General features: G+C 54.3%; 1 protein-coding gene across 3 annotated transcripts in view; it reads left to right on the forward strand.

Moving 5' to 3' along the window:
* ITPK1 (inositol-tetrakisphosphate 1-kinase) overlaps positions 1-19,400 on the forward strand; it is a 169,011-nt gene that overhangs the window by 86,138 nt on the left and 63,473 nt on the right. For all 3 annotated transcript variants that reach the window (XM_028098559.2, XM_028098549.2, XM_028098568.2), the window contains one exon: positions 12,685-12,810. In XM_028098559.2, coding sequence (XP_027954360.1) covers positions 12,685-12,810 — 126 coding nt within the window. The remainder of the gene's footprint in view (positions 1-12,684; positions 12,811-19,400) is intronic.

The following is a 19,400-nucleotide window of genomic DNA, read 5'->3' on the forward strand; positions in this document are numbered from 1 at the left end:
AAGTCCATTCTGAACCTGAAATGCAGGTACTGGTTGGCATCGATGGTAGAGGACCCAGTAAATACTGACTGATGAGGGTCTGGGGGCACCGAGAGTAGAGACATCTCCAGGAAGGGAGAGCCAATGGCCTGCTCATGGGGATCTTGCTTGCTAGAAGGCCTGCTGTGGGCCTGGCATGGTGCCGGGCTTTACCAGCACTGTCTTGTCAAATGCTGGAGGCAGTTGTCATTGGCTCCATTTTACAGATGGGGAAACAGAGGCTCAAAGAGATTGGTGGTCACTGACTGAAGGCCCAGGCTCCGTCCACAGCTGGCCGCCTTCCTCCACTTGTTTCCAGTACTAGAGACCTGGCGTTGGGCACACAGTGACAGATGCCCTGGGCAGAGATTTTCGTGGCTGTCTGTGTTTGTCAGCATAGGCTAAGGTAAGCCGCTCTAGCAAACGTCCCTGATATCTCAGAGGTTTAACACAGTGCAGGTTCTGTTTCCTGCTTGTGTCACATTCTGATGGAGGATGATGGTTTCTCCAGGCCGTAGCTCAAGACTCTGGGTTCCCTTTGTCGCATGACTCTCCTCCCAGAGTCCTTGTCTCTAGTGACAGGGATGAAGTCAGGGATTTGAACTGTCTTAGCCTGGGTGCCTGGGACCATGGGGCTGCAGTTTCCCATTAATGTTCTCTGATTATGGAAGGGCCAGAACAGCTCCTTCTTCTCCACTGCTGTCTGGGTGGCAGAGCACCAGCACCTCCGGCCGGTGATTAGGGAGAATATGGCCGGGATTCCTTGTGCCTTTGACACCTGCACTGTGAGCTGGGAGAATTTTTCAGTGAACCCCTTGCTGCTCTTGACCAAACCAGGCTGACTAAGTGGACTCAACTGAGAATGAGAGATTTATGTGTGGGAGTTGGGGATGGAACCAGGAGGACAGCAGTGGAAACCATCGCCCTTCTCAGTTGGCGATCCCCTTGCTTACTGGGCGGCTCGTGTGTGTGCTCCAAGACCCGGGTAACTAGTAGTGAGAGTGCGTGTGCCCGTGGTTGTCCACGTGTACTTCGTTGAAGTGTCCATGTCCTGGGCATTTGGAGTTTTAGTTGCTGGAGTCTTGTTCTCCAGTTGTCTCGCTCAGATCTGTGTCCCTGGTTGTGCATCCCTGCTCCTCCCTGATTAGCTATGTGAACGGGGCGCGTTGTTCACCTTCCCTAAGCCTTGGGGTCTTCATCTGTATAGTGGGAATAATAATTGTCTTACCTCCCACGTGGTTGTGGGGATAATTCCTGTAAAGCGCTTACAGCAATGTCTGGCACACAGTAGGTGCTCAGTATATGTTCCATATCGACTGGATTTAGATTCAGGTCTGACTCCAAATACATGGTCTTTATATGTACTGCTCATCTGGTCATTTAAAACATTGTATGAGTAATACGTCTCATTGGTGGGAAATGAAAAGGAGCACACACTCGTCCCCATAGAGCCCGTTGGTTCTTCTCTCTGGAGAGTGCCACTTTGACCAGCTTCTGGTGACCTTCCTAAGATACGCTCTCATGTACAAGCAGTGTGCACTTCAGTCTTCTCCCCATACGAAACGCTCTGTACTTGGTGGTCTACCTTCTTGGAGATCTCTCACTCTCAGTACAGAAGATGCTCCCCATTCTTTTTTATGGCTGTGTGGTGTTACAGGTACCTAGGTCCGTCCCCCTGATGGACTTTTGTCTCCTTCTCCCTCCTCCTCTTCCTCCTTCCTCCTTTCCCTCTCCTCCACTTCCTCCTCCCCTCCCCCCCGCCACCCCCCACCCCCCCCCCCCCCGCCCATGCAGCCATCCATAGCAAATACAGTAACATTGCCTGACCTTGCACTTCAGTTGGGATGAGTTCCTAGAATCGAACCTGCTGACCAGAGAGTGTGTGACTTACAGTTGAGACCGATACTGCCAACTTGCTTCCTGTTGAGATGATTCAAATTTGCACTCCCCCCTCCCTAGGGTTAGAGTCCCTTCTGCCCCACACCCCAGTCAACAGGGCGTATTGTCAGTTTCTCAGACTTTTAGCCAATCTGGTGGGCAGAACATGGTATCTTAATGCAGTTGTAATTTGCTTTTGTCTCCTGTGTGATGTTTAGCATTTTCTCCCATTTATGCACTTTGGAGCTGTTTTTATTTACTTTTCTATACTCGTGTCTAAATATTTCTTTTGTTCATTTTTATTTCTGTGGTGTTGTTTCCTTCTTAGCAATTTGTTGGGGCTTATTAGATATGAAAAAACTAGACATTTGTGATGTGAGCTGCAAATATAGCATGCCATGTGTTCTTCTCGGTAGGAAGACTCGACATCAAACCACGAGTTTCCCCTAAATTGCCCGTCAACGTAACTTGCCCCCTTCTATTCTAGAAGGCATGTAGAAAAAAATAAATGAGCGTGACTCTTGGGAAAATTCTGAGAAAATCAGAATAATAAGGGGGACTAGCTTTTCTAGGTATGGAACCATATCATATAGCTACTGTAATTAAAATAATGTGTGTGGGGGGAACAAAGAAGAAAGCCAGACCATTGCGGTATTGGTGCGAGACCACACAAATTAACGGAGAATCCGAAGTGGGCAAAGTAAGTGTGGGGGTTAATATATGAAAATAGTGGAGGCACCTTTGAGCTTGTCAAGGGTCTGGATTCTGGATTTTTCCGTACTGCTCGCTGCCAGCACAGCATGCCACTGTCAGCTCCGCGGACGCTCCTGAGCCAAGGGGCCTGAGGCCAGCACCCCTGCCTGGCAGGAGTGAAGGCACTGCGGCGTGCTGCCGACACCTGCTTAACAGCCTCACTGTGTTGCCCCTTTTACTTGACTTGAGGTGGATTTGCCACACAGGCAATCTCTACTTTTCTACGAGTCAATATATTATGTTTCCTTTTTCTTTCTTTTTTTTTTTTTTGATTCTTCACGCCCCAAATTATTTTTTTAAATTAACTCGTGGTTCCTCCAAGTATTTCTGTTTTCAATTTTTATCATCACGTCTTTGCTCCACCTAGAATTTATTTGGTAGAAGACAGGAGGATGTGCATCTCTCTCTCTCTCTCTGTGTGTGTGTGTGTGTGTGTGTATATATGTATATATACGTGTATATATATATATAACACATGTATATGTATTTTCAGATGGATATTAAATTATCCCACTGACATTTATTAATAATCCATCTTTTATACCCTGTTTTCAAATGCCACTGTTTTCATATATGAACTCCCATATTTATCTTGCCCTTGTTGGAGCTGTGGGCGAGACCGTGCTGGGAACCCTGTGCCTGCCGTGACCGCAAGTGGACAGTCCTGCCTCCAGTCCTGGTGGGCGGGAGCAGCCCCGCAGACCTTGTCTTAGACACGCTGTAGCCACCCCAGCGCCCTGCTGTCACCTCGAGGAAAGAGGTCTCTCTGGCACCTCCATTTCCTAAGGAAACCAGAGGGCTTAGGAACACACCTGTCCTGGAGCCACAGGGACTGGGGGGCAGAGACCTGTCTCCCCCACTGGCTTACTGCTTATACAGCCTCTGTCAGGTTGTGTTGTCCCCTAGAATGTTCCTCACCTCATCCGTCTAGTGGTAACAGCCTCCCCTGCTTCCTAGGGACATCTTTAGGTGAAATGGATATGGGATGTGCTTAGCACAGCACCTGGGATATGCTTAGGGTTCTGGTGGTGGTGATTATTAGGAGCGTGCTGGTAGAGAGAGGCTTAACTTGAAGCTAGAGAAGATTGAGCCTCACCTAAGGTGGAAAATCCTAACTGCTGACATCCGTGCTGTGTGTGCGGCTCCGTTCACACAGGGAGCCGGTGCCTGCCCCCTCGCTGCGTGCAGGTGATGATTTTAGGAAGGATGGCTCTTCACCCTCACTGCAGGTGAGGAAGCAGGCTGAGGGAGGTGAGGGAAGTGCCCTCCCTGGGCTGGAGACTCTACCCTGCCCTTTGCACCCTTCTGCTGCCTCTGTGCTTGTGGGAGCTCAGGAAGAGAATTGGCCCGCAGGGGAGCAGGGTGTGCTAAGGGCAGGACTCTGGGTTTCCTCCTCTGGCGTGGAGACAGGGAATTAAGTGGGGGTACCCCCCCATCCCAACTCTCTCTGCAGTCAGCCTTTGTTAACATGAACTTTGACTCTTCCCATGGGTCCAGATCTGCCAGCCCTTTTCATGATGTTTTCTTTCTTTTCCGCCAGCCTGTGGTTTGTGTTTTCCCCTCAGGGCAGGACCAGGCTGGTGCCTGGCACCTAGTGGGAGGGTTTGGTTTCCACTGCCCTGACTCCTGCCAGCAGTTATCACTGAACCATAGCACGTCGGAAGCAGCCCATTTAGCTGAGCCACAGAGGGTTAAGGGACTCTTCGGGCAGATTTCGGGGCTCTTCTGGGGCGTGCTGGAGAGCAGCCACTTCATCCATTCGAGGTTTCAGCCTTCCGATCCGAGGGGATTGGACATTCAGTCTTCCACCTTACAGGATAAATCCCTGTTGTCCTGTTTCATCCAAATACTGAATTATAACTTAAAAAAAAAAAAAAAAAATCCCAACAAAAGCCCAGTCTCAACCCGGTAAGTTACCTGTCAGTTACCATTTGCTTTCATTAACTTTGCTCCCCTTCCCCTTCCCTTCCATTGTCCTTTTGTTTGAACAAATGGGAAAAGAGAAGCCTGTGGGGCGCACAGTTAGGAGTAGGGCATGCTGTGTTAAACAACCCCAAATCTTCGCAGCCTAAGAGGGGGTTGTTGTGTCTCATTCATGTCGCGTGTCTGGGGCGGCCTGCTGGGGCCTCTGTTCATAATTGCTCAGAGATCCAAGGCCCCACCTTGAACGCTGCCCATCCTGCACCAGCGTAGACAGCGTTCGGGAGACCCTGGCACTTGCAGGTAAACGCTGTGCCAGGAGGCGTGTGTGTGTGTGTGTGTGTGTGTGTGTGTGTGTGTGTGTGTGTGTGTGTGTGTGTGTGTGTGTGTCAGTGTCACTGGCTCACAGCTCATTGGCCGGAACCAGTCATGTGACCGCGCCCCATCGCAGGGCAACCAGGAAAAGCATCCTGCCGTGTCCAGATGGGCTGCTATACCCACAGTGACTCCTCTGTGCCCAAGATCCTCTCACGTTCAGGTTTGTGTTTCCTTTCCAGCTTTGGCCACAGCAGTGTGGGTTCACGTGGTTGGGGCACCCACCCACGCTTGTCTCCACTAGGCCTCCTCCGTCCAGTAATTCTTTAGCATCTTCTGGTGTGGGTGTGTCGGTTGTTGCCTAGCCAGGGCCCCTCTTGGGGACATGTAATCTGTGTCCCGTGCCTTTTGTCGATGGGGCCTCAGTGAATCTCCCTGGGCCAGGAGTGATTTTTTACCTGTTGATTTTTTTTCTTAGGCCAGCATCCTAGGAGTTGGCTTACTGGGCACGGTTGTGTTTATCTTTTCAGTCTACTCTTGAACCTGGCTCCCCAGCACTGGACGAGGGCAGGGTTTTTTTAGCTTCTAAGAACCTGGGGGTCAGCCCTTTCCTCAAGGAGCCATGCTTGCTGAGTGGGTGTACGTTTTTTGGCTCTTTGAAATAAAGTCAGCTTGGGACACCTGGGTGGCCCAGTTGGTTAAGCATCTGCCTTTGGCTTGGGTCGTGATTCCAGGGTCCTGGGATTGGGTCCTGCATCAGGCTCCCTGCTCAGTTGGGAGCCTGCTTCTCCCTCTGCCTGCCATGCTTCTGCGCTTTCTCTCTCTGACAAATAAATAAATAAAATCTTAAAAAAAAAAAAAAAAAAAAGGAAGAAATAAGGCCAGCCTTCAAATGCCCAGACCTTTGGAACTCTTAAGGTCCATTTGTCATGATACCATTTCGTGGACTTGGCCCCTCATCTTCTGGGGGAAAAAGGTTATTCACTCTTTGGCTTTAACCAGATTGCTGTTTTTGATTACCCAGTAATTGGAAACCAGTTACTGAGAAATTGGGGAATTGGGTCAGGGAGTGTTGGCGACAGTCTTGCTCCCCATCCTGGGCCAGGGTCTCCTGCAGTGACTGTCACTGTCCTCGGCCCAGCCTGCCGATCTTGGTGGTCAGCCGCAGGTGACCTCCAGCTTCTGACCTCTCTGAGGGCCACTTTGAGCTCCTTGGGGAGTGAGAGTTGCTCTTGCCAGGGAAAAGCCTTCAGTCCGCTGTCCCCAAGTTGTCTTTTGGAACCAACCCTGCTGAAAAGACCCGGCTGGTGCTGCATCCTCCAAGGCCAGGCTCCCTTTTGAAGTCTGATCATGAGGCACCAGACCCGACTTCAGCAGGGACCTGCTCCTGCGTGGCAAGGCTTTAAACGTCGGATATGTGGTAGTTCTATCCCAGATGCCCAGATCTGTGGCGAGCACAGAGGAATCAAGCCAACTGGTGCCCACTCGCCTTTCATCCAGGCTGTTTTGTCTGGAACCTGGTTGAGACCAAACTTTTCATCTAGTAACTTCCATCTGAAGTCCCTGCTGAAAACATACCACTCTGCAGGAGTGAATTAGGGGAGAAGGGGATGGAAGGAAAGTGCCAGGCACCCAGGACACCTTTTGGTTTAGAGGTTAATTGTCTGGCTTGGGCAGGAGGGAGACCCGGGTCCCAGGCACCTGTAACTCTGTGACTCCGGGCCCCTGACTTAACCTCTCCGTGACTCAGTGTCCTTAGCTGTACCTCGTGCAGTAAGCTCCTGTGAGCATAGTATGTGGCCCAAAGTAATAACTCTATAAATGTTAATCATTATTAACAATGACAGTAAATTTCATCGTGGCAGTAGACACATTGAGGAGTCTTATGTGAGTCAGTACAAGTGAACTAGCTTTGCAAAATTCAAATTCTGGTTTGCACTGAGCCCTGCTTGAGAGAAAGGCAGGGAAATTTCCACTGGTCAGTAATAACGTGAATCGTAAGAATAGGAAAAGATAATTGCTGACATTTATGGAGTGCACTACTGAGTAGGAAAAATGCACCTCCTGCCTTTGTCCTTTACCGTCACACTACACACAGAACACTTCTAACACCAGCTGTGTGGGAGTTTCCCCCCCAGACTGAGCAGGACTGTAACCCTAGTTGGGTGTCCTGGGCTGTAACCCAGTTCTGACCGCGTCTGCCTGGAGGTAGTATCAGATCCCAAGGGAAAGGGCTCGGTCCCACAAGACAGCTCCCGCATTCAGTTGCCACTCTCAAGTCCAGCTTGTCACCCGTGCTCCTGACCAGCCAGTTGGCTCTCAATCGGAGGGTCCTTGGAGCCCCTTCTCGGGTTTGATTAATTTGCTAGAGCGGCTCAGAGAACTCAGGAACAATTTACTTCCTGTTTGCTGGCTTACTATAAAAGGATGTGATGAAGGATCCAGTTGAACATCCAGATGGAAGGGATGCCAAGCTCCCTGGAGAAGAGTGGAGTGCACTACTCTTCAGCACCTCCCCGAGCCCTGCACCTTTGGGATTTTTATGGAGTCTTCATCGTGCTGGCATGATCAAGCATTAACTCAGTTTTCCAGTCCCTCTCCCCTTGCTGGAGGACAGGAGATGGGGTTGAAAGTTCCCAGCCTCTGATGGTGGCTTGGTCTTCCTGGTGACCAGCTCCCATCTGGAGGCCCACCAGGCTGTCCTCATTAGAACAGGACACCATGTCTGCAGCCAGAGAGTCCCCACGGGCTGATTTCACAGCTGTGCTGTGGCCTGGGAATGGTGAAGAGTTGGCTGTGTGAGCTGTGAGACGTCGGTGTGTTATTTAACCTCTGTGCCTATCGTGGGTCTCGATCTCAGGCTGTTGGAAGAACTATATGAGCTAGTGTGCGTGAAGTGCTTAGAACAGGGCCTGGTCAGGCTCCACGCTCAGCGGGGAGTCTGCTTGAGATTCTCCCTCTCCCTCTGCCCCTCCTGCCTTGCGCTCTCGCTCTAAAATAAATCTTTGGGGGGGAAAGGACAGGGCCTGGCTCAGGGTGAGTGTGCAAGAGCTGCACCGTAGCCATAGGACAAGGGGTCTTCTTGCCTTGAGGCTGGGGTTCCAGGAGGACGGTCCTTAAGCCTAGCTGACTCCTGCTCAGCCCCCACTTGCAGGCTGTCTGGCCGGTCAGAGAGGTATAGGTTGTTTTCAGGGGCCCACACTTCTACGGTCACAGAACACCTTGCATCTTGCATCCAGACAGGATGAGCAGCCCTAGCATGGGGTGGGAGCCCATTCTCCCAGGTCCCCCGCCTCCCCGATGAGCTCCAGAGATGGCTTTACACTTTTTCCATATCTTCCTGCTTCTGGATCCTGTCAGGAAGCACGTGTGGAAGTTTGGGGCAGTCTGGAACCTCTGTTGGGGTGTCTTCCTCCTCCCTCTACTCCATACACACTCTCTCCTTGGGGACCGTCTCAGGGTAGGCTAACTGCTCACGCCCACAACCTCCAAATTTTGCCTTAACACACTCAAGATTTATTAGGTGTTCACACCATAGCACAACTCTGGCCGTGGGAGGTGCCTGGTCCTCTAGGATCCCGTTTCTAGCCTGTAGATGCAGCGTGAGAGAGGGGTGGTCCTAGATCTCCCCCCCCCCCAGGGGGCCAGTCCGGGGTGAGTGCTGTTGGACAAGTTCTTTCTGCAGAGGTGGCAGCCCGTGGCCCCCGAGGCATCTGCAATTGTCAAGTACAAGTAGAGAATTGAACGCAGGTGATTTTTGCAGCCACCCCTACTGCCTGCATTACACCTTCCTTCCCCTGTTTTCCCCTCTCCCTCCTTCTCCAGAAGGCTGTTTCTAGCCCCCTTAGCAGGAAAGAATCCCCCCGCTTGGTGGAATGTCCCTTCTAGTTGGTCTACAGTGTTCACTTTGGGTCTGCTTCCACAGTGCGCCGGGACACTCCTGTTACTGATGGAGAGCCCCCAGAAGGGAGCATGGGGGCTGTCTGTGCCTGGCACCCAGGAGGTGCCCAGAGAACGCTTGTTGAATGAATGAATGAGCAAGCCTAGTGGTGGGAGGCTATCTAAGCACTCAGGGCTGTGTTACCACTGCATCTGCTGTTCATCAACCCTGTGTCACATCTGTAAATGCAATGTTCTCATCCACCGAAATGGCCCAGTAAGGTGTCAGGAATAGGAACATCCTGATTTTATGGATGGGGAAATTGAGGCACAGAGCAATTAACATCACCTGCCCAGCCCAGGGCAGCTGAGCTGCGATGGGGTTTCCAGGTGTCTGCCATGCCCATCTTCCCCCCCCCGGCCCGGTGGTGGGGTGGTGGGGATAGTCAGAGACTAGCTCACCTGGGATCCTGGGCTGGGCGTGATTGGGTTGCTTGCTGCGGAAGTCAGAGGTGACATTCCGGCCACTGGGGGTTGCAGGCCTTTGTCCCAGCCCCCCCGGCACTCCCCCCACCTCCAGTCAGCCTCCTGTGGTAGTTGCTGAGGGAAACGGTGGGCCCTTGTTTCCTCCGAATCCTGAGCCCTGAGCTCTGTGCAGAACAGCGTCCAGCCTTGGCCTCGCAGGATGGCGTGACTTGGAAGCATGGCACCCATAGGCCTCCTCTGGCCGCAGTGGACGGCCCTTTCATTGAGACATCCTTGTTACTGGCTGAGGGACAGATCAGATTCCTTCCGCAGAGTGGAACAAGCCCCTGGGAAAGTTCCCTTTCCTCTGGAGGCGGAGTGTGGTCAGAAAAACAAAATGACAGTTGAAACGAGGTCCCTTCCGTCCGAGCCCCCCTCCCCACCCCACCCCGTCTGTGAAATGAAGTCTGGCCCACCAGGGTCCCCTCCTCTGCAGTGTCCTGGGTTCTTGGGAGCCGGCCTACTCTCCCACGGTGTGCCTAGACCCTGCCTGAGCTCCCCTCCTGGGTGGCAGCCCCAGAGGGCCCACCTTCTCCTTCCCAGCCAGCAGGGAGAGACTGAAGTCCCCTTGAGGTCTTTGCAGGAGGATAGACCCTTCAGGGCGAATGTGGCTTATCTGGCCACTTGAGGAGAAGCCATGCTGGAGAGCCTTCTGGAGCCAGCAGCAACTCCAGTCAGGTCTCAGCAAAGATGCTGCAGTGAGAGCCAAGCCAGGACCAGACCAGTCCTGATGTGTGTCCCAAGTTGCTGTTCTCATGAAAGGGTTTTACTGGCATAAAAATGCTTGGAAAATATACAAAGGGAGGTGGCCAGCTTCCAGAACTCAACTGTTTACCTTCAGTGGAGCGGCTGGGAACGCGGAGAGCTTGTTTTCCAAACAGCCCGTGCTTGTCAGGTCTGTAGGCCTGAGGCTGGTGCCAGGCTGGGACGAGCCAGGGGCATCTCCTTTCCCCACGCCCACTGGGACATGTTTCTGTCTCCTCATGCTGCACAGGAGACCCAGCAGCTTCTCTCTGGAGATGTGCGTGCTGATGGGGATGGAGCTTCACGCGTGTGACCCGGTTCTCTGCCGTTCCTAGCTGCCTCAGTCTGAAAAGATGGGCCTCTTGTTTGTGGTTCCCATCACGGTGGCGCCACAGGTTACAGCCAAAGTGGGTTTGTGTCTGTGGCATCTTTTGAGAATTTGCTCTTCTTTGCCCAGGTTACCACTTCCCACTGGCTTTGCTCCCCTTCCTTCAAATTCTGTTTCTTGTTTTGTTTTCCTGGGAAGTGGGTTTGGATGGGAACGTAATACCGAACCCACAGGCAGACCCAGAAGGGTCCTCACAAGTTCCTGTGTCTCTCGAAGGGGAAACAGAGGCCCAGGGGGGCTGAGGAGCCAGGCTGGTGCACAGGCCCAGGACACCTGGCAGCTCGGCTGCAGGCTCAGCCCGCAGGTGTTGCTGTTCGGCCTCCATCCAGGCCCCAGCTGGGCCGCTTCCCAACCACAAGGCCTTGCCCGGTGACTTCTCTTCTCTGGGCTCGTGGTGTCCTGGTCTGTGACAGTGGGAATGTCACCCTCTGCTCCTGGGCTTGCTGTGAGGACGGCGAGTGCTGCTTCGCTTCCCCATCTAGGAGCCCTAGAAGGAATGGCCAGCTTCTCAGCTAGTCTGGCTTTTGTTTTGGGTTATATATAGGCTAGTCACCATGGGGTGGGAAGAAAGAAGCTCCTTCAGTATTATTGTGAGGTCCGTGGGATTTTTTGTTTGTTTGTTTGTTTTTTAATAGGGGAAATCCCTTAATACCTTTTCTGGCAGGCAAAAAAAAAAGGAGTTAAGGATACCACCTGGAAAGAGCTGGTACTTTCGGAAGGTTTGACTAGACAAGAGTTTAACTAAGAGAGGATGACAAGGTGTGGGCTGGGTCAAAGCAGCCAGCGAGATGTGGTACAGCCCCCACAGCGTGGCAAGCTGTCACCACCCCAGGCCCGAGGGGTCGGCGGGGGGTCGGGGAGTGGAGGTGGTACGGGAGCCCTGAAACAGCGGAGGCCTTGGGAGAGGGGCTGCGTGCCTGATGGCGGGGGTGTGAGGTTGGTGGGAACAGACACCCCGACGGCTCTTCCCATGTGCCTCCATTGTCCGTGCGGCCAGAAGCCAGAGGACAGGGTGGCCAGGTGGTCGTGGCTCCAGAGCGCCGCCTCGCAGGGCCCAGAAGGGCGGGAGCACTGGATGGCAAGCCCAGCTTCAGATCTGCATCCGAGCGCCGCCACTTTCTCACTGTTAGATCTGGGGGGGAGGCGGGGGTTCCAGAAGTCCGCATTCCCCACCCTCCTCATTTGTAAAATCACTTCGCATCATGTGGTTGGAAAATAAAAACTTAGCTTCTAGCGTGATGCCTACCCAGAGCGGACATTCGTAGCTGTCTTTGTGATTTCTTTACTAACAACTTGGAAACAGCCTGGAATCCTGGAGGGAGCCCCACTTACGCGGGGATGCACGTAGGGGTGGGGCTGGTGGCTCTCTCGGGCCTCTGCTGAGGCCGTCCGGGGGGTCATCAGCCAGGTGCTGGGCTGGCGCCGCTGCCTCCGGGGGACTGGCCTAGCAGGTGGTGGCGGCCATGTGCCGGGCGGCAGACATCTGGCGGGTCAGGAAGCATGGTGTCGGGCTGCCCGGCTGCTGCAGGTGCTCCTGTCTTGGGGTCAGGTGATGCCGACGGTCTGTCAGCTGGGCAGCCCTGGCTCCCTTGGGACGCGATCTTCTTAACCTCCGTGTTCTTGAAAAAATAAACAGAGCCACCCGTGGAGCAGGGCCAGCAGGGCCTGGTGGGGCCCGGGCCACCCCGCACTCCCTCCCGGTGGCTGTGATCAGCCCTGATTTCAGGGTGAAGTGCAAGCTGCCCGTCGCTCAGAGCCGGGCCTCTCAGGTGCATGAAGATCACAGCTCTGCTGAGACTGTCATTTCGTGGGAAGAGTAGCTGCCTAGGTCTCAGTTTAGACCTGGCCGTGTGACTTCAGTCATTTGGCTTCAACTTGCAGAGCCCTGGTTTCCCGACCTGAAAAACCGAGGTCATTGAGCAGATGGCGCATGTCCAGTAAATGTTTTCTCCATACAGTGATTTCGCGGTGACGCTCGCCTAACTGGTAGTTGCCTTGGTTCCACGTGTGCGTCTTCAGTATCCGGGGGTAGCATGGGGCTCGGGGACAGAAATGCAGACTCAGGGCCTGTCCTGGAGGCGTTCTGGAATCTCAGTGGGTTTGTGCCCTTCGTCCCGTTTGTATTTCCCATGAGCGCCAACCTCCCTCCTGCCTCCTGTCCCAGTGTTGCAGGGACGTACAGGGGTGGGATGGGGGAGACAGCGGGGCAGTGGGCTCCGGTGCTGAAGTTGTTCTTTCTCTCCCCCCCGCCACCGCCCTGGCAGCTGAACCTTAGCCGGCCGATTGAGGAGCAGGGCCCGCTGGACGTCATCATCCACAAGCTGACTGATGTCATCCTCGAAGCCGACCAGAACGACAGCCGGTCCCTGGAGCTGGTGCACAGGTTCCAGGTGAGCGAGGATGGTGAGGAGGGAGGGCCCGAGAATGGCCCTGCATGTTTCAAGAGCTGTAGCAGCTGTCTTGCCGTGTAGTCCGGGGTCGTGGTTGTGCTGCTCCCAAGACCTGGGCTTGTTTGTGGGTCGGCACTTCCCCGCCAGGGCCTCAATCTCCTCGGGTGTCAAATGGGATCCAGCCAGGGCGTGGTGGGCAGGACCGCTGCTCCCAGCCTGTATAGACGTGCTCTGCTGATCCGAGTGCTGCCGAGTCCAGATACGGCCTCCACACTTGCAGCACACACACTCACGGTCACTGGTTCCAAGTTGGCACCGGGGCTGGGACCCTCCTGTCTTGTGTTGAGGAGGGACCCCTGGGGGCCATTGAAGTAGAACAGCCTTACCAGCTCCCTGAGTCCTGCCTTGGTGGAGAACCCCTCTCTGAGCTCATTGCTTGGACCCCTGTGTGCTTGTCTCTGAGCACGGACTGAGTCGGCTTGGCTGTTGCCACATCCCTGCCCCATCCCCCACTGCCCCCACCCCACGGTCTTGACCCCGCAGTGACCCGCCCGCCACTTTGGGAGGTGCTGCCTTTGCCCCCACTGACTTGCCCTGTGTTTTTTGTGTTGTAGACACGAACGTGATTCATCCCCATGAAAAACAAAGTCATATTATCAGTGAAAATGTAGCCAACATGGAGGGCCTCCCTGGTGGGAGGGGACGTTTGAGCGCGCTTTTCAGCGTGTGATAATTGGAGGTTTGACCTCCTGTCCTGCATCCTCACAAAGGGGACTCTCCCTAGCCTCCTTGGCCACACAGGAGCCCTCCTGCTGACAGCATTTTCTTTCCCCCATGTGTCCGGGGTTGTGACCTCAGCCTCCCTTGCTTGCCTGCCCACGGCTCCTCCCCCCTGCTTGGCTAGCTCTGCCACGGAGCCCCACTTCCCTTGTGCACGGTAGCCCAGAAGCAGCTGTGGCCTGCTCGTGGCCCTGCTCGTGGCCCCCCTGCCCGGGGGTGGGGTGCTCTCCCCATGTCGTGTCCTCCAGGGCCTTTGCCTTGCCTGCGGCCTGAAGTCTTTTGTGCTTTCGTAGGGCTGGAGGCCTTGCGAAAGGCGCGTTCAGGCTCCTCTGTGACCTCGCTGAGACTCCATTTTCTTATCTGTAAAATGGTATCAGGACCAGGAAACCCCATACAACGTTGGTCAGCGCACATGACGCCATGCCTGTGAAGTGCTTCTTGCAGTGCTCAGTAGAAGGTCAAGGCCGCTTCAGTCGTGTGACCTCCGTGAGCCTTAGTTTTCTCTTCTGTAAAATGGGGATGTTGATAGTTCCTGTAGTCCTTAGGACGGTGAGGTTGCTGAGAGAAGTAAATGTCCGTGTATGTAGAGGTTCCTAATGTTTGCTGAGTGTGCAGACACTCTGCTCCTGCTGCTAGGACTTCAGCGCTGCCCGCATTACTGTGTTTCTGCTGTTCTCCTGCCTCAAGGGTGGTAGCCCCCAGCCAGCCTCCGTGCCCTGGGGGGGCTCCCATCCCTCACTTCCCACAAACACACACACCGCCCACAGCCCAGGGCAGGTGGTGGCTGAACAGTGAAGGAGAACTGGGTCCCCGTGTTCCGGTCTTGGTAGAAGACAGGGTTACGGTGAGAGAACATGGCAGGGGGGCATCTGGGGACGTGTGGCTTCAGGGTTTCAGCCACCACGTGCATTTCCCAGGGAAGTCTTGACTGGGTCCCTGGAGTCTGTCCCTGCCAGGAGGTGTGCACATTCAGCCGGCCCTCAGATGACTGAGGTGACCTCAGTGTAACCTTCCAGCCTTGGTATTTTTGGGATAAATTTTCACTGCACTCTGTGCTCGAGCATGAAGCCGGATATCTGATAAGGCCGGGACGTTTCCTCCTTTGTGAAGAGAACAATCCTTTGGGGAAAAGGGTGACAGGCTGAGCTTTCCAGAGGCCCCAGGAAGAGAGGAGACAGGCGGGGGCTGGCGAAGAGAAGTACTGAGGGACACCGGGTGAGGGCCAGGGGAAGAGGCCTGCTCGGCTACACTCGGGCCTTCCTCCTCCACTCTCAGCTCTGACCTGGTCACCCGCTCTGCTGTACGGTTCGGAGCCGGACCAGATACACTGGCACTTGACCTTGGTCACGCCACTTATTTTCAGTTTCTTGTTTTAATATTCATGCAAGACTTTAACAAGGAGACGTTGGCTTGGGTGGGTAGGGAGCACAGGGTCAGTAGAAGGGAATCTGAGCCTAGGGCTTGGGTTTGCGAAGCTGGCTTTTCTGCCGTTTGTTGTGAATAAGCAAACAGAGTAAGATGGTTTGGCCCAGAGGGGGCTCATCTTGAAGGGCCTTCTCCGGATGCTGTACTCAGGTCCTAGGAGAAGTGAGCTGAGGAAAAGGTGTCTCTGAGGTCTTCCCGACAGCCCTAAAGCATTCTGTCCCTGGGATGCTTCCATGAAGCTCTAGCCTGGGATGGAAAGGAATTCTCCGAGCTGAGAGGTTATGCCTTTTTCCTAGCTGCCTTTGAGGACAGGTTGGAGGGTGTAGGCCTGGGGTTCATGGCAGATCACTAAAGCTGGTGCCATAGAAACCACCCCCCCAAGCCTTTTTTTTTTTTTTTCTTTTTTTTAAATATTGGCCCCAAGAGAGCTTTGCTTGGAGAATCATCAGGATGATTCAGTTGTTTTTCTGCACCAGGGTTCATGTAGAGCCAGCAGCCTGGTCCTGCCGTGGCTCTGTCCGAGAGTTGTCTATCACTGAACAGACCTGGGGGGCCCTGCCCCTGGGGGCGAGTGGACCTGGGGTGTTGGGAGGGTCCCTGTCCCCATGTGCAGGGTTACTCTGGCCTCTCGACCTGTTTCCCCAGGGGAGCAAGGAGACCCTTCTCACTGTGGCACCCAGGGTAACCTGTGTGGAGTGGCCAGGGGCAGTCCTCCTGCGGCCCCTTCCGGTCTCAGAATCGCCCAGAGGGGCTACAGTGATTGTGCTCTATGGGGCATGCGAGGATCTTCCTGGGCCTTTCCCTGAAGGAGCTTGGAAGAAGGGGGTTTGAGTCTAAACTGACCCCTCTTCCCCTATCTTGATTAGTTGGAAGATTGTTAAATGTTCCACAAACACTAGGTCCGGAGGGGAGGCCTAGTCTGGAGGGGAGGCCGATGAGGAAACCGGGAACTGCCCCCACAGCCCCGAGTGATGAGTTAGGGCAAACGCAGACCTGATCACTACATGTCCTGGCATCAGACCATTCTGTGCCTTCTCTTTGCAGCGATAACAAAGACTTCATTCAGTCTTGAACCAGACCTCTGAGACCTGTGTGATCTGGCCGTGGCCTCCCCCCACACCCTCACCTTGGCGCACCTGTCCTTCAGGCTCTGCTCTCTTGCCCACCTCAGTGTCTTTGCCCCAGCTGTCCTCGTGCTTGGGGAGATCTTCACCCCCAGATCTCAGCTCAGGTGCCCCTCCCTCAGGGAGGCCTCCGTGGTGATCTCTCTAAGGATACACCCACCATCCTAGGCCCTCATAACATGCTGCTTTTCCTTTCCACTGTTGGGAAGTGCATGATGCTGTAGCGGTTGCTTCTGTCTGTCTGTCCATCTGGGGGTTAGCTGCGTGGGGGGTCACATCCTCATCAAGCTCACCGGGGATCCACATTGCCGCACATGATCCCTGCTACGTAGGAATTGTGCCTGTGTGTTTGTGAAGGGAAGGAGCATTGTCGGTGCTGGCTCAGTGCAGGATGCCCTGGTGGGTCAGAGGAGGGAGCAAATGGCTCTGGGACGGGGGGGTGCATTTCGAAGCAGGACACCGGGAAGGTTCATGAGGCAGATGGTGCTGCCTGTCGGGTGCATGTGGGGATGCCTCTGAGGGCTGGGGAACTGCAGGATGAACGGGTTGGAGAGAGAGGGCTTTTTCTTGCCAGGCTGTGGAGCTTGGACTTTATCCTGCAGGCGAGGGGTGAGGGCAATAAGATCAGATTTCACTGGCATGAGAGAAGCCCTGCTTAGGAGGGGGCCGTTGCCAAGGCAAGATGAACTCTGAGTAGTGAGGACACCATAGTCATCGGAGCCTGGCAATTTCTGCAGTGAAGAGAGAGCTCATGCCCCTGGGATCCTTCAACTGTGACAGGCGCCCATTGGCCCATGCTCAGCTGTCGGGTCCCAGCTAGCCGTCTGATTGTATGAAATGCATCTAGGAAGGGAGCTCCTTCCTCACCTTGTGGATGCAGGCAGAGAATGCACACTTTGCCCATTGGTTTTACCTGAAAGGAAACAGCTTTGTGAATCAACCTCCAGTACCCTGGCTCCTCATCCTCCACCCCTTAAGCTTGAAAAACAGGCTTATTGAGATATAACTCACAGACCATACCATTCACTCATTTAAAGTATATAGTCTGATGGGTTTTAGCGTATTCATAGATCCATGCAGTCCATTTTAGGACATTTTTGTCATTCCCCCCAAAAAACCCGAATCTTTGACTATCATCTCCCTTGCTGGCCCTAGCAACTAACACTTTCTGTCTCTATGGCTTTCCTTATTCTAGACTTTGTGAGTGGAATCATGTGATACTTGACTGCTGTGACTTGCCTCTTGCGCTTCGCATAAGGTTTTCAAGGCTCATCTGTGTCGTAGTGTGAATTGGCACTTCCTTCCTTTCGATGGCTGAATCACGTTCCATTTGGATACACCACATTGTGTGTCCAGTCATCAGGCGATGGGTTTCCATGTTCTGACTATCAAGAATAACACTGCTGGGGTGCCTGGGTGGCTCAGTCGGTGAAGCGTCTGACTCTTGATTTCCACTCAGGTCATGATCTCACGGTTGTGAGATTGAGCCCCGTGTTGGGCTCCATGCTAGGCATGGAGTCCACTTAAGATTCTGTCTCTCCCTCTGCCTCTCTCTCTCTACCCCCCTCTTTTTTTTTTAAGATTTTATTTATTTCAGAGAGAGATGGAGAGCATGAGCAGGGGGAGGGGCAGAGGGAGAGGGAGAAGCACACTCCCCACTGTGGGGAGCCCAACCTAGGGCTCGATCCCATGACCTGAGCCGAAGGCAGACGCTTAGCCGACTGAGCCACCCCAGGCGCCTTTCTCTCTCTCTCTCTCTCTCTCTCTCTCTCTCTCTCTCCCTCCCTCTTAACAAAAAGAAAACACGGCTATAAGCTTTTATGTACACATTTTAATTTCTTGTGGGAATACACGCCGGAGTGGGGGCACTGCTGGGTCACGTGGTAGCTGTTTCCGTGGTTGCGGAACCACCAGCCTGGTTTTCCTCCTGTGGCCCTGTTTTGCATCCCCACCAGCAGTGCATAAAGGTTTCAGTGTCTCGGCATCCTCGCCGGCACTTAATCTGACTTTGATTTTAGCTATCCTAGTGGGTGTGAAGTGGCATGTTGGGGTTTAGATTTAGATTTCCTTGGTAGCCGATGATGTCAGGCAGCTTTTTGTGTACGTTTCTGGTCATTTGTGTATCTTCCCCGCAGCCGTCCTTATACCTCACGTGTAGAGATCTGGAGCCCGCGGATGTGCCTTCTTTCTCCTTTGGTCTCTCGTCCCCCAGAGCGCGATGGTTAGGAACACTGATGTCAGAGCCTGTTGCCCGGGTCCAGAACTCTCCCCACCACTTCTCTCTGGCTGGCCTTGGGGAGTGTCTTTTCATTTCCGCTGTGCTTCAGTTCCCTTATCTATAAAACAGGGGCAGTCGGCGTCCCTGCCTCCCAGGGCTGCAGGAGGACTCAGTGTGCTAACTGTGCCAGGCGCTCGGAGCACTGGGCACGTGGGCTTGTTGATCCTGGAGCCCAGGCGGGGCCTCTGCTGGCCCTGGCCCGTGTGTGACCTGCGCCTGCCTTCCAGTCTAGCAGCGGACTCCAGTTTCCTCTGGCAACCAGAGGGGTCGGCTTTCCATGACCCTCCTGCTCCAGTCTGTCAGGTCAGGCTGGGCCTCACTCCAGTAACAAGCGGCTCCTCCAGCCCGGCACAGGCTTATTTCTACCCTGTGGCCCCCGTCATCGGAGGCTTGGCTGGGCCCCGCTGCATGTCTGGGAGCTGGGGTGACGGGGCAGCTGCAGACAGGTTGTTGTGGCAGAAGGAGGAGAACCCCATGAAGTGCGCCCTGGCTCTTAGTTTCTGTGATTAGCACTACTCGTCACGGCCGACCTAAGAGTTTCAGTCGTGATTGTAGTCAGCGAGGTGGTGATTCTGGAAATGTCCCCAAATTGCAGGTGTCCTCTGTGCCAGGAGCGGAAACGTGCTGGCTTTGGAGGTCTGACTTTGGAGGCAGGGCTGGGTGGAGGTCAGGGGACTTAGGGACTGTGCCTGGCTCTGCCTCTCACCAGCCACCCCGCTGGGGCCTCGGGGGCTCCACCTGCCACCCCGGGAATGTGCCAAATGGCAGGGTGGGATGGGGGCATTGAGAACTGAGGCGTCCCAGCCCAAAAGGCGGTTGCCGTGAGCAGCAGTGATCACTCCCGGGACCACGGCTCCGCTCTGTCCCCAACCCCTGGGGCTCAGAAATGATCTCACAGCTGCGTTGGCTCAACCCCTGTCCACCTCAGATGTTTACTGGGCAGCCACCAGCCCGGGGCTCTGTGCCGCATGCTGGAGGGATGG

This window comes from Eumetopias jubatus, unplaced genomic scaffold (genome assembly GCF_037043125.1).
Source record: "Eumetopias jubatus isolate StellerSeaLion01/CBP00866 unplaced genomic scaffold, mEumJub1_p1.0 scaffold_7, whole genome shotgun sequence".
NCBI classification, from domain to species: Eukaryota; Metazoa; Chordata; class Mammalia; order Carnivora; family Otariidae; genus Eumetopias; species Eumetopias jubatus.